The following is a 12,959-nucleotide window of genomic DNA, read 5'->3' on the forward strand; positions in this document are numbered from 1 at the left end:
AAGTTGCCCTCACCCATCGTTACCCTTAAATCCTTCCCTCTAATTACGTACTACCTTCTGACTGTACAGTGTCCTCAGTCTAAATCCTCCCGTCTCCTCATAACTAGCCTCCTTCTGCACCTCATTGTTTGTTGGCACTTTGGTTAGACTCTTAATTGTTCTCCTGTCTCCAGAATGACAATAAATCTGCACAATGCTGTTCTAAACTGTGCAAGAATATGCACAAACTATTTTACTACCTCCCCACAAAATCTGTTACAGACTTTCAGTGCTTTGATTTTATGAATTATTTGCATTAATTTCTTCACGAAATGGTGTTTACCTCTTTTTAAGATTGTACCATGTTGTGTGGACACGTTTTCTCTAGTAATCAAGTGATGTAGCCACATCCAGGAGCTACAGTCCTCTTTTAGCACACATATTCAATTATGTTTCTAGGGAGGTAGTTTTTAGGGAGACAGATTTTAGAGGTCTGATTGATCTTGGTTTGGTCCTCACTCTGTTAAGTCGAACCTCAACTGTCTCAACTCTAATAATAATCAACGTTTATTGAGCGTATGCTTTGTGCTAGGCACTGCCCTAAGTGCTATTTCTTTCATGTAAAACTCAAAACAACTCTCTAAGGGAGGGATATTATTATCCTCATTTTTCTGGCAAGGTAACAAGCTTAAAGAGATTAAGTAATTTGTCCAAGATCACCTAAATTTGTAAATAAAAGAGCTGGGATTTGAACACAGACATTTTAACCCCAGAGGCTACGCTTTTAATCACCATTAAAATACCAACTCCACAGCAAGGATATATAGGATATGTGTACACTATAATATATGTAGATTATCTGGCAAGTGCTCAGTACGTCACTTTACCTTTTCCCCTATATGTCAAAAAATAAACAGTTTTCACATACGTATGTTTTATCTAGACAACTAGGTGGAATCTTCCTTCTGGTAGGTTTTATTTTTTTCATTCTCCAAAAGAATTCCAAACAGTGCCTTGCACATTGTGAGTCCTTAACAAGCGTTCGTTGATTGACTGAGTGAATGAATGAAAGTCTGCTTTTATTTCCACTGAATAAAGTTTAGCTTCCTCAGAATGTATTGTGTTTTTTTTGGTGTAAAAAAGAGAAGACTACATATATATATATAGATAGATAGATAGGCAGACAGATAGACAGACAGATAAGGCTCTGAAATGTGTTATCCAAACTCTTCCTCCCTTAGTTTATTTGTAAGATGGTGCCTTTCTCTTAATGTCAATGGTAGGAAATCACTGACTGTCAGGCTCATGTACCCTTTGAAGCTGAGTAAGACCCAAAATAAATTTGTACAAAATAATCACTGGTATTGCTCAAAATGATGGCAAGCAGTATCAAGAAGAAAAGGTGAGATTATCGTAGTGGACTTAAAAATAAAGGGCAATTTCTCTCCAGCACTAAAAATCTGGACAAAAATAAATCTTTTTTTTTTTTTTCCTGCAGTTTTGTTTGTGAAACTTTTCCCAATGAAATTGAATGCATTTATTACAGTGTTGCTTTGGGATGCTGTTGTATTTTTTAGGGCTAATATTTAATAAAATGTCTTTTAAACATCTAGCTTGTTTAATGATGCCAATTATATTTTGTCTTATAAAGATATTTTCCCTTTTCTAGTATTTTCTATCAAGAGGGGATACTTTCAGGTGTTCTTTTTATCTAGTTTGAATATAATTTCTAATGTTAAAACAAACTTTTAAAGAAAAAAATCACTAAAGTTAAAGTACATTTTAAACATTTCTAAATTTAAAGAATATTTGGCTAAATTCCCATGACTAAGAGAATTAGGAAATTATACAGTTAGGAAAAACAGTTACTGAAACATTTTGCTCAAAGTGCTACAATGCTCTCAATCTGTCATTGCAAATGGATTAATGCCTTCAAAAAATTGGTCTAAATTTTAGAAAAAGATTTACAGAAAGCACTAAAATATGGAATCTCTTTCTTTGGGGAATTCATGAGAAAGAACAGAAGTCTACTTTCAGAAAGAGATCAAGTACATTTTCTGTCTTCAATTAGGGGATGCAGTGGATAAATCCTCTCTGGCATTGTGAATTTTAGATGTCTCCCACTTATAAACTAAACATCTTTCAAAGATTCCTTTCTAAGTCAGCTGTTGAGTACACATGATCAATGTGTGCTCATAGAAACAATAAGTACACATACCAATGTTTTTTGTACACAAGTTCTCATTGTTTCCATAAAAGAAAGTGGCACTTTTTGAGTTTTGGATTTCTTGGAAAAGCTATGCATGCACAACATTTTGCAAATAATTTTAGAAAGGTCATAGTCTGTGAATCTTTTTCATAGAGAGTAACTTTCCTGCCTCTGAAACTTATTTTTTCTGTGATGAGGACCTAAATTCTGTTTTAGGGCATCTCAGTTTTGCCCACCTTCCTGGAACTCTGTCAATTATTTGTCCTATTAGTCTTAAAAATACATCTGGGTGTAGAATCAGTTTGAGCTCTCACACAAAAGCACAGATCTTCAAACTATTTTTCAACAGTTCTTATATAGTGCCAAATATTTTTACATAGTTTATTTCACTTAATTCTCAGAATAATCATATGAACTTTGAGTATTTTAGATATGAAAAAATTAAGTTTTAGACACTAATGTACTACTTCTTTTATTGTTCAAATTCACAAAGTAAGTGACTAAATATTATGGATTTTTAACCTGAGTGATCTGATTCTAACCATAGATTCTCCAATTTATGTTGTGATTGATATCACAGTTCCAAACTTATATTTAGGGTCATATACCTGTCCATAGAATACTGCCATTTCTTGTAATTGCTTAATCCTTCAACTCTTTTTGAATTCCAAAGCCATGCTCTCTGTAATTAGTACCTGTGTTCAGCACTCATCATTTAAGTTCAAATGCCAGTTCTCAAACCCTATGTAAATTGTCCCATGAAAATAATCCCTTTTCATTTCCCCTAACTACTTTTCGCAGTATTATTTGTAATCTTTGTTTCGTTAGAATGATCAACCAGGAGTTATATCTTCTGAACTAATATGGGGAATCTATACGCACCTAATTTACTGTCTTACATATTTAACTCTCAGTGGAAGAGAAGGCCTCTAGACCTATGAATGTCTTTATGGGGAACAAAGGAGAGTTAACCCAATATAGCATCTCTGTCCTTGGAGTCTCTGAATCAGGTAAAAATAATCCTTGTAGGTTGTGTGCTATTCATTTATTAAGTCACCAATCCAATAATATTACTTACATATTGAAATGCTCAGCGAAGATCAGGTTGGTGGAGGTACCAGTGATTGTTGTCAGGCCACCAATGGTAGAAGAATAAGCAATGCACAAACACATAAGTTTACACATCATGTGGTCCTTCTTTGTTCGATATTTGGTTCCTGTGACTGTATTCTGCCCAACAAGAAAATATACTATGAGAACAGTTGTATTAGTGGTCACAACAAGCAATAATAGCACCTGTTATGGACTGAATGTTTGTGTTCACCCCAATTCATATGTTAAAGCCTTAACGCTCAATGTGATGGTATTTGGAGAGAGGGCCTTTGAGAGGTAGTTAGGGTTAGATGAAATCGTAAAGGTGGGCCCCTAGTCTGATGAGATTAGTGCTCTTATAAGAGGAGACAACAGAGAGCTTGATCTCTTTCTCTCTCTCTCTCTCTCTCTCTCTCTCTCTCTCTCTCTCTCTCTGTGCAAACAAAGAAAGAAGACAGCCATCTGCAATGAAAAGAGGGAGCCCTCACCAGACATGGATACTGCTGCACCCTGACTTTAGATTTCTAGTTTCCAGAACCATAAGAAATAAATTCCTGTTGTTTTAGCCATCCAGTCTATGGCATTTTGTTATGGCAGACTGACAGTACAGCATTTATTTTCCATCAATAAAAAGGTAAAATAAAAATATTTAACTTGAAACCACTGGAATATTTCATTGATTTGTTCATGCTTCTTTCTTACCCCTAAACCAACTCTTCCCTTTTTTTCTTCTCTTCTCACCGTCACTCCTGAATCTTTCCAGTGTTTTTCTGCTGTACTGGTAATCCAGTCAGTAAGCTCCTCAACCTCTTTTAGGAGACTTTCCCTACCTCAGAGACTTAAGTGATGGCTTCCAGATATCACTTCTGAAATTGAACGTTCTTAACCCCATATTCTTTAGCATAGAGAGATGGAGTCAGTGTCCTTCTTGTTCCCCACTATCTCCTTCAGAATGTTAATCTTCTACTACCATGAAAATAAATTTACTTTTCTTTAAGGCTCATGTAATTTGTGTATCTCTTTCTCCATTCTTTTGACCATGATAGTCTCACCTCCTGGGCACACACTGCTATTACTTAAGATGACACTTGCACACAGCACACAATACTCTTCCATCCTCAAAATCCTGTCAGCATCTGGATAATCATAACATGTTCGTGAATAACCCTTCATATATCCTGGCCTCACAGATTTTTTTAACCTCATTTCCAGAGACCTTCAACTCGGCTCTACCTCAGTCACCCTGTCCTACAGCTCCATCCTGGACAGCAGCACATCCTCAAATGGCTCCATCTTGGAAATCACTATTTTGTTTTGTTTAAGAATAGAACTTTCTGGATAAAAGACAAAAGCAACTGGTCCATGAGAAACAGGCAACTCTTCCCTGTTGGCAGTGGAAGTGCAGCTAAAACTCCATTAGGTAAGGAGATTCAGACATAACCTTCACTTTCAAAATTTTCAAGTGTGTGTCAAATACTAGTCCATCGATCCCTTCTAAGTCTGGAAAAAAGATTCTCAAGTTCTGCGAATGGTGGTTTCTCTAGCTCATTGTCTTGAGGTTAGCGAGAGGCTCCTCCCTACCTTCAACTCCCTACAGGTTAGAGGTGGTTAGGGAAGATATTATAACTTGTTCCAAAGGTAGACTATCTCTTGGCCTTCTTGTTTTCAAAACTAAGTTTTAGAGTCTAAAACTGATTTTTGGTCATTTCCCTTGCAAGCCCTGTGTTAGGATAATACGGGAATACTTACGGTATATGCTTGATGTTATAGTTCCTTGAGGGTAGAAAGGGTCTCATCTTACCACTCTTTTAACAAAGAATTCTGCTCCTTTTCCACAGCTGCTGCTTCTGGCTTTGCTGTTGAATTACTTCTATCCCTGATGTCCTCCAACTCTGTTGGTAAGTCTAGGTCCCTGAGGCATCTATTTATTCCCAGTAGGTTGCTCCTCCCCTTTCTTTAGTTCCTTTACAATTTAGATTCCATAATAAATCAATGCAATAACTTTCTTTTTTAGGCATTCTTAAGCCACTTTATTGAGGTGTGGTTGACATGTAAAAAGTTATACATATTTAACGTATACAACTCGGTGAGTTTGGGGATAAGTATACACCCATGAAACCATCACCAACATCAATAACTTTCTTAACAAAACCCTAAACTCTCTTTCTTGTCTCTCTTTGAATGGTAGTTATTAAACAAACTTTCAATTTTGGATGAATCCAACCATTTACTTTCTCTGTGTCCTGTCTGCCCTTAAGCAGCCAAGTATTGTTGGTAAGAATTACACACAAAGTAGAGGAGATTGGGTTCCCTACATTCATGATCATGAACGTCAACTGCTGTGTCTTTGCCACTTCTCTACCCTACTGTGTTTCTCTGACCAAACTGCTCTGTCTCCATAAGAAAATCTAAAACCTTTCCTATTCTCGTCTCAGTGCTCCCTCTCACTCTTCACAGGTAGCTTCGCCTCCTATTCCACAAGTCAAATAGAAGCCAGCAGTCAAATGTCTCACTGTCAAATGCAGAAACCTACTTGCATCTGACTTGCCCTCTCTTTCTCTGCATTCGTAATAGAATAAATGTCTCCCTTCCAACTTCCTTTTTCTGAACTCCAATCCCTCAGGCCTTCTCAGAAACCTTGTACAATAGGCTTTGCTGGAATTTTCCCACTAACATTTATTCATTTTCAAGTCATCTTTACCAAAAAAAAGTTTCTTAATCCTCCTTTCAATTAAACTACTGTCCTAACTCATCTCCATTTTCACAGCCAACCTACTCAAAAAGAGTTGTGTTCATTTCTTTAGCCACTCCAATCTAGTTTCTGTCTCCTCAATCCATCCAAAATTCACTTGCTATGATTATCAATAGCCTCCACATTACTAAACCCAACAAATACTTTTTAGTCTTGATTTTACAGACCTCACAGCAGCACCCAAAAGAGTTGATCACGCCTTTCTGCTGGAAACTCTTGTTGGGTTTTCATGATATCTCACTCTTCTGGTTTTCTTCTACATCTCTACCTGTTCCTCTGTCTCCCTTGCCAGTTTATTTTCCTTTACCCTTCCTCAAAACTGAAATTTCTCGAAACTCTGTCATAGGCACTTGCTCCTTCTCACAGTAATATTTCTCCTTAGGAAATCTCATATGTTTTCATTGTTTTAATGAATATAAATATACCAGACTACCAAACTCCTGTCTTTAGCCCTGACTGCTCCTTTTAGGTCAACTCATCAGATTGTCTGTTCAACATAATTTAAATGTCTTAAATAAAACACCAATCCCAAAATGTTAAAAACCAAACTCATTATTTCCTCCCTCAAACCTAGTTCTTCTTCACGATTAACCAACTAAGATAATAGCATTACCATTACCATAATTACAAACATTTATAGTGTGCTTAAGATGTAGTAAACACCATTTTAAGTTGAAATCAAATAAATGGTTTATTTCCTGTTATTCTTACAACACAATGAGATTAGTACTATTATTATCCCACTTTACACATGAAGATACAAGACCTAGAGAAGTTAAGTGACTTGCCCAAGGTCGCAGAGCTGGCAGACTTAGATCATAAAACCAAGTAGAGCTCAGCTACTATACTAGATTGTCTGTCCTCCTCGAAATCATTCTCTTCCTCATCCCACTAAGTTCTCTCAATTTTATCTATTTAAATTTGTCTAGACTCTGTTCGGGTTGTTCCACCCCCATCATCGTGCTGGTCTAAGTTGACATCATTTCTGATTTGCGTTACTGTAATAGCCTCTTTCTGCGCTTTCTTGCACCAATTCTTGACTATTTGAGATCTGTTTTACACACTGCAGTCTTTTAAAAAAATCTAGATGTATTTATGAAATATACAAACAGAAGGATTGCCATGTTCCATCCAGTTAAACATGCCGTCTGTGACTGAAAGATCTTTTTGAGACATCATGATAAGAATAAATTTCTACTCACTAAATGCCACCCTGCATATGGGAATGGTATTTAGCATGACAGGGTCAGGTGCATTGGACTGTAATTTGCCTTTTACTTTCTAATTAACCTAAAGGTTAGCTCCCAGGGGTATCTACTCTTTATTCAAAATAAATTAATTTACAGATGTCTCCTTTGCCTTATGTTTCCTACATAAAAACGACTCATATTCCATATGATAAATGTTTCCATTAAAAATCTGAAAAATGGTAAATAAATAAAATAGCAAAATAAAATTATAAATTCTTATGAGTGAAACAAAGTGAAATTTAGAGCTTAAGTATTAAATATTTTACTATAGGAAAGACTTCAAAGGCAAACCAGAAGTGATGTATAATTTCGATATTCTTAAACTGATCATAAGAAAGTAAACTTAAAGATGTAATTAATGTGTATATAATTTCTCATCATCACATTAAATTTTTCAGAAATGCAACGTTAGAAATTTGATTTTATATAAAAGCTTACCAGCAAATGTGTGAATATGTGTATATATAACAATGATACAAAATGCATTGGCAAATATAAAATAAAAAATCAAAATAGGAAAATATTAATATATTTGCCATGCTTTACCCCTTATGGATTTTTCCACATTTTTTTTCTTATTTAAAGATCTTCATAAGAGGGGTCCCAACCCCAGGGATGCGGATCAGTCCTTAGCCTGTTAGGATCCTGGCTGCACAGCAGGAGGTGAGCGGCAGGTGGGAGAGCTAGTGAAGCTTCGTCTGTATTTGCAGCCGCACCCCCGCACCAGCATCACCGCTTAGCTCCACCTCAGGTCATTGGGCATTAGATTCTCATAGGAGCCCTGGTCCCTGGTGCCAAAAACGTTGGGGACCGCTGCTTTACAACATATATTAATGCTACTGCACATAAGGTGATGTTTATGTAAACATCACGGACAAGTTAGAAATGTTAAAAATTCAAGGTAAATTCAAATTCTACAGTAAATCGCAACACTAGTATCATAACACACAGTTAAATGAAGATGTTTGAGAGATGAGATGGAGTGTACCACTTTTGCTGTCTGCTAGTCAACATGAGCCCCATGCAGTCAGCTCTACTGTTATTTTGCTTAGGCCATGTGATTGCTGAGCTGAACTAGTTGAAGAGATGGTATGCTGTAATAAGGGGTAAAGAATGAGGACCAGAGAGACAGTATCTACTACTATTTTACTTATTTACCACTATAGGCAATAGGTGGAAAAATAGAGCTCTTAAAAAAGCCAGAGATGAGCCAATAATTGAGCCAATGATGGGTACGGAAACTACAAAAAAGGAGTTGGAGAGGGCCCTCCGCAGATTAGTCAGCTCTGCAGTAATTTCAACCTGAGTTCAAAGGGTTTGAACCAAACCTAAGAGCGAGTTGCAATAAATCATCTGGGATAGAAAGACCCTGAATGCATGTGTTTGTAGGTATTAGAACAACAAAATAATCACTGTATTTCTATAGAAGTAGAGGAGGAATTTGGTGTGTGTCTGTATTTGTGTGTGTTACATTTTTCTCTTAAGAATTTGAGAAAGGAAAAAAAAAAAAGAATTCTGAAGTAAAGAAGGGAGGAGGAGCAAAGCATCTGGAGAAGTGAGGCTGAAAACAGTCAGGGACGAAGTGGCCAGAGAAAATCTCCCATGCTGGTAACCAGAGGATAATGCCATGTATATATTGTGAATGGGAATGTGCTTGTTTTGTCTGTTTTGTGATGAAATTAAATATACAGACTGATGTAATTTTTAAAAATAAAAAAATATATCCACATATGTATATACGCCTAGAAATAAGACTGAAATGAAATATGCCAAAATGTTAACAACAGAGTTATGGGGATATCTGCTACCTTCTTGATACTTTTTTGGATCATCCACAATCATAAAAACTTTAATATATGAAACAGGCTATTAGAGCAGACATATATTTAGAGATTTTATGGTATGAACACCTCATTTTTTCAGAATAGCAAAATGAGTCTCTGTTGTGACACAGCTGGTCACAGCAGAATCGAAGCCAGACTCCATGCATGAGTTCCCTCTCAATGACTTTCTTTGTATCGTCCTGTCTTCCAGAACACTTTTTACTTATGTGAGTTTTTAAACCTACATCTAAGACTTTACATTTAATTACACTTTGCATTGCTTTCACCAAAACAGTTGTAACCTACCATGTTTTTATTCAATCCCAATCGTGTCATACATTTGTATTTTGCACAAATATATGACATCTAAGACTTTGTGAGTATACCTCCCACAAATTCTCCTAAGTGACTGAAAAAAATTTTGTCTAGGACATGACCAAAATCAAAATTCTATGACGCCGTCACACGGGTGGTGCTCAAGGGACATTTCAGAGCAGAAATTTTGCTGGTCTAGGTATAACTCACTATTGCCACCTGGTGGCAGTGATTGCAGATTCCTCAGACATGTTACACATTTCCAAGCCCAGGTGTTAAAAACACACACTTGAATCCGCATGGACTTAATCAGTGCTCTACACAGCGCTGTGCAAAACAACTCATTTGGATGAGTGTGGTATGAAAACATTAGGGTTTCTATTTACATTTAAATAATTATGCAAGGCTAATAGCACAAAATATTAGTTCCTGCTTACCATTTTCTGCTTGCCAAAATCAGCCAGTTTAAAATCTTTAGCTCTTTGGATATTTATTTGCATTTACCTAAATAATATTGATATGATGCCATCTCTTGATTTCTCAGTTGCAGGCATTATAATTAAATTTGAATTATGTTAGATGAGGAGAATACAGCTTTCTTTCACAGCTTCCTTCACTGAACACACTGACATTTTTCACGTCTCCATCACCCTCCCGTTATGGCTATAATTATAATTTTGTTTAGAGCAGAATTCAATGTTTTGAATGTTGTCTAGAGATCCATCAACAGTTGTGCAATAGGATATTTATTCTTTCTCCTGTTTTGCACTCCCCTCACATCCTTACTTGCTGAGTTTTCCAGGTACATATCACTAAATCAGCCCTAAATATTCTGTGGTTGTTTAAATCTTCTCTTAGAACAATCAACTGATAGGATAGATACATAATACACATCAAATATTTTACTAAATTCATTGCCTTGGAGACGTCTCTTCCAGAGCCTTTCTGCCTGCCCTAAATCACTTTATTTTCTAGATCTGCAACAAGTTAACTAGACATTAGTCATACTCTCACTTCATTGATAGTTTGACTGGCTATTGATTTCTAGATTGGAAATAAATGTTACTCAGAATTTTGAAGACATTATTTCCTACCGTCTCTGAGTTCCCGGTGCTGCTATAGAGAACTCTTCAGCCATTTATATTTTTCATCTTTTTTAAGAAATGCGTTTTTCCTCCTTTCTGAAAACTTTCTCTTTTCTTTACCCATGGTATCCTGAAATCTCAATATCTTTTCCTATTTGAGTCTGTTTCATCTCTTATACTGGCATGCAGTAGGTCTTTTTTCATAAAAATCATATTTTTCCATTAAGAAAATTTTCTTGATATCCTAGAAACATGGTGGAGTGAGGGACATCCTGGATCTCTCCCCTTAAAACAACAATAAACTGAATATCTAAAACTCAACAAAAAACACCCAAACTGCACACCAGCACATCTGAGCATGGGATCTGCGCATAAGAGTTACCACAGGACAGAATCTCGGGTGTCAGGCAGTGGACTGGGAGGAATAAAGAAGCTGCCTCTCATAGCCGGAGCTCCCTGCAGAAGTAGGAGGAGAAGAGAAGGTACAGCAACTTCCCTGAACAGCCTTGCCTGGGACATTTGTGAGTTCCACGCAGCCGGTGGCAGGGCCCAGTCACCAGGGCAGAAAGCAGAGAAGCAGGATGGCAGGAAAACAACAGTTGATCTTTACTGGCCACAGTTGAAAAACCAAGGCTGAGCCAGAGCCTCCAATCTCCAACTCAGAGGGCCCCTCCCCGCTTACCGTCTGAGACCAAACTGCGGAGCCCCAGGAGAATCTGAGCAAATGCTACTGAAACTGTTGCTAACACTGCCAGGGACTGAAACTGAGAGTAGTGAGCGTGATTAAATATATATCAGAAAAAAAAAGGCATTTTAAGGCTTTATATAAAGCAAGGATCCAAGAGGCTTAGATGCCACCTACTGGAAACCAAAAGAAAAGCATTTTCTTTGTAGCAGGCTAAAGAGAGACCTTAATATAATAAATCTTCTTTCAGGAAAAACAGCAGAATATACTTCTATTAATGCTCAAGCGTAGAATAGTCCATTAAACACCATAAACCACCAAGAAAGAAAAAGAAAAATCTCCAGAAAATAAGGTTATAGACGTAGAAATATGCGACTTAAATGAAAGAGAATTCAGGATGATACTTCCAAAAAATTTCAGTGAGATCCGAAATGAATCATATCAACAATTTCAGGAATTGATAAAACAACTAGATAAGCAGAATGAGTTCTTTAGCAAGGAGATCAAAACCCTCAAAAATAACCGAATAGACCTTCTGGAGATAAAGAACACACTGCAATACTTGAAAAATGAAATAACAAGCTTGAGAAATAGAGTCGACCAAATGGGGGAAAGGATCAATGATATCAAAGACAGGAATCTAGAAATAAATCAGAAAGAAGAAACCGAAGAATGAAAAATAATGAAAGAGAAATACAAAAACTAACTGATACCATCAAGAGAGGAAACATGAGAATAACGGACATTACTGAAGGCGAGGAAAAGGAGCAGGGATTGGAAAGCATTTTCAGACAAAAAATTGACAAGAATTTCCCAAATCTAAAAAATGAGCTAGAGCTTGAAATTCAAGAAGTCAATAGAACACCCAATTATCTCAACCCAAAAAGGCCTTCACCAAGACACATTGCATTAAAATTATCAAAAATCATTGACAAAGGGAATTCTCAAGGCAGCCAGTGAAAGGAAGACAGTAACCTATAAAGGAAAACCCATTCAATTATCATTAAACTTCTCGGGGAAAACCTTACAAGCCAGAAAATAGCAGAATCAAATATTCAAAATATTAAGTGCAACTACTAGCTTAGAATAATGTATCCAGCTAAGCTCTCCTTTAGATATGAAGGAGAAATTAAGACCTTTCCAGACATACAAAAATTGAGGGAATTCCCCACTACAAGGCCTGCACTATAGGAAATACTGAAAGGGGTGAGCTCACCTAAAACAAATGACAAAAAAAAAAAAAAATACATAATTAGGAGTAAAATGACCATAAGGCAAATAGAAGCAGAGGAGTGCAACCCTTACTAAGAACAGGGCATTATAAGCTTAAACAATAAGAAGAGAATTGCTATAGCAAGATAGTAATGAACATTCAGCATGCATAGGGACAAATTGAGACAACAATGACTGAAAAGGAGAGGATTCAAAGATTCAAATTTGCAAAGGGGAATGGAGAAAAGGCACGGGCAGAAGAAAATGAATGACTATCTATCTATCTATCTATCTATCTATCTATCTATCTATATACATATATATGGATACATATATATATGTATATATATAACTATCCTTTATATATTCGTAATGGTAACCACGCACCAAAGTTTCAGAACTGAAGTGTATAACATAATACAAGAACCAGAAGGAAAACCAAAAGCCAACCAAAATAAAGAAAACAGAAACACAAGGACAAGGAAGCAATGAGAACACTGAGCTACCAGAAAGTAAAAGATAAAATGGCTATAAGAAGACCTCGTATTTCAATAATC

At 36.5% G+C, this 12,959-nt stretch overlaps 1 protein-coding gene across 1 annotated transcript in view; it reads right to left on the reverse strand.

The window, feature by feature from the left end:
* Window positions 1-12,959, reverse strand: part of SLC13A1 (solute carrier family 13 member 1) — a 70,744-nt gene that overhangs the window by 26,672 nt on the left and 31,113 nt on the right. The window contains exon 7 of the mRNA XM_023528946.1: window positions 3,267-3,418. Within this exon, the coding sequence (XP_023384714.1) occupies window positions 3,267-3,418 (152 nt within the window). The remainder of the gene's footprint in view (window positions 1-3,266; window positions 3,419-12,959) is intronic.

The sequence above is a fragment of the Pteropus vampyrus genome, unplaced genomic scaffold (assembly GCF_000151845.1).
Source record: "Pteropus vampyrus isolate Shadow unplaced genomic scaffold, Pvam_2.0 Scaffold33, whole genome shotgun sequence".
NCBI lineage: Eukaryota > Metazoa > Chordata > Mammalia > Chiroptera > Pteropodidae > Pteropus > Pteropus vampyrus.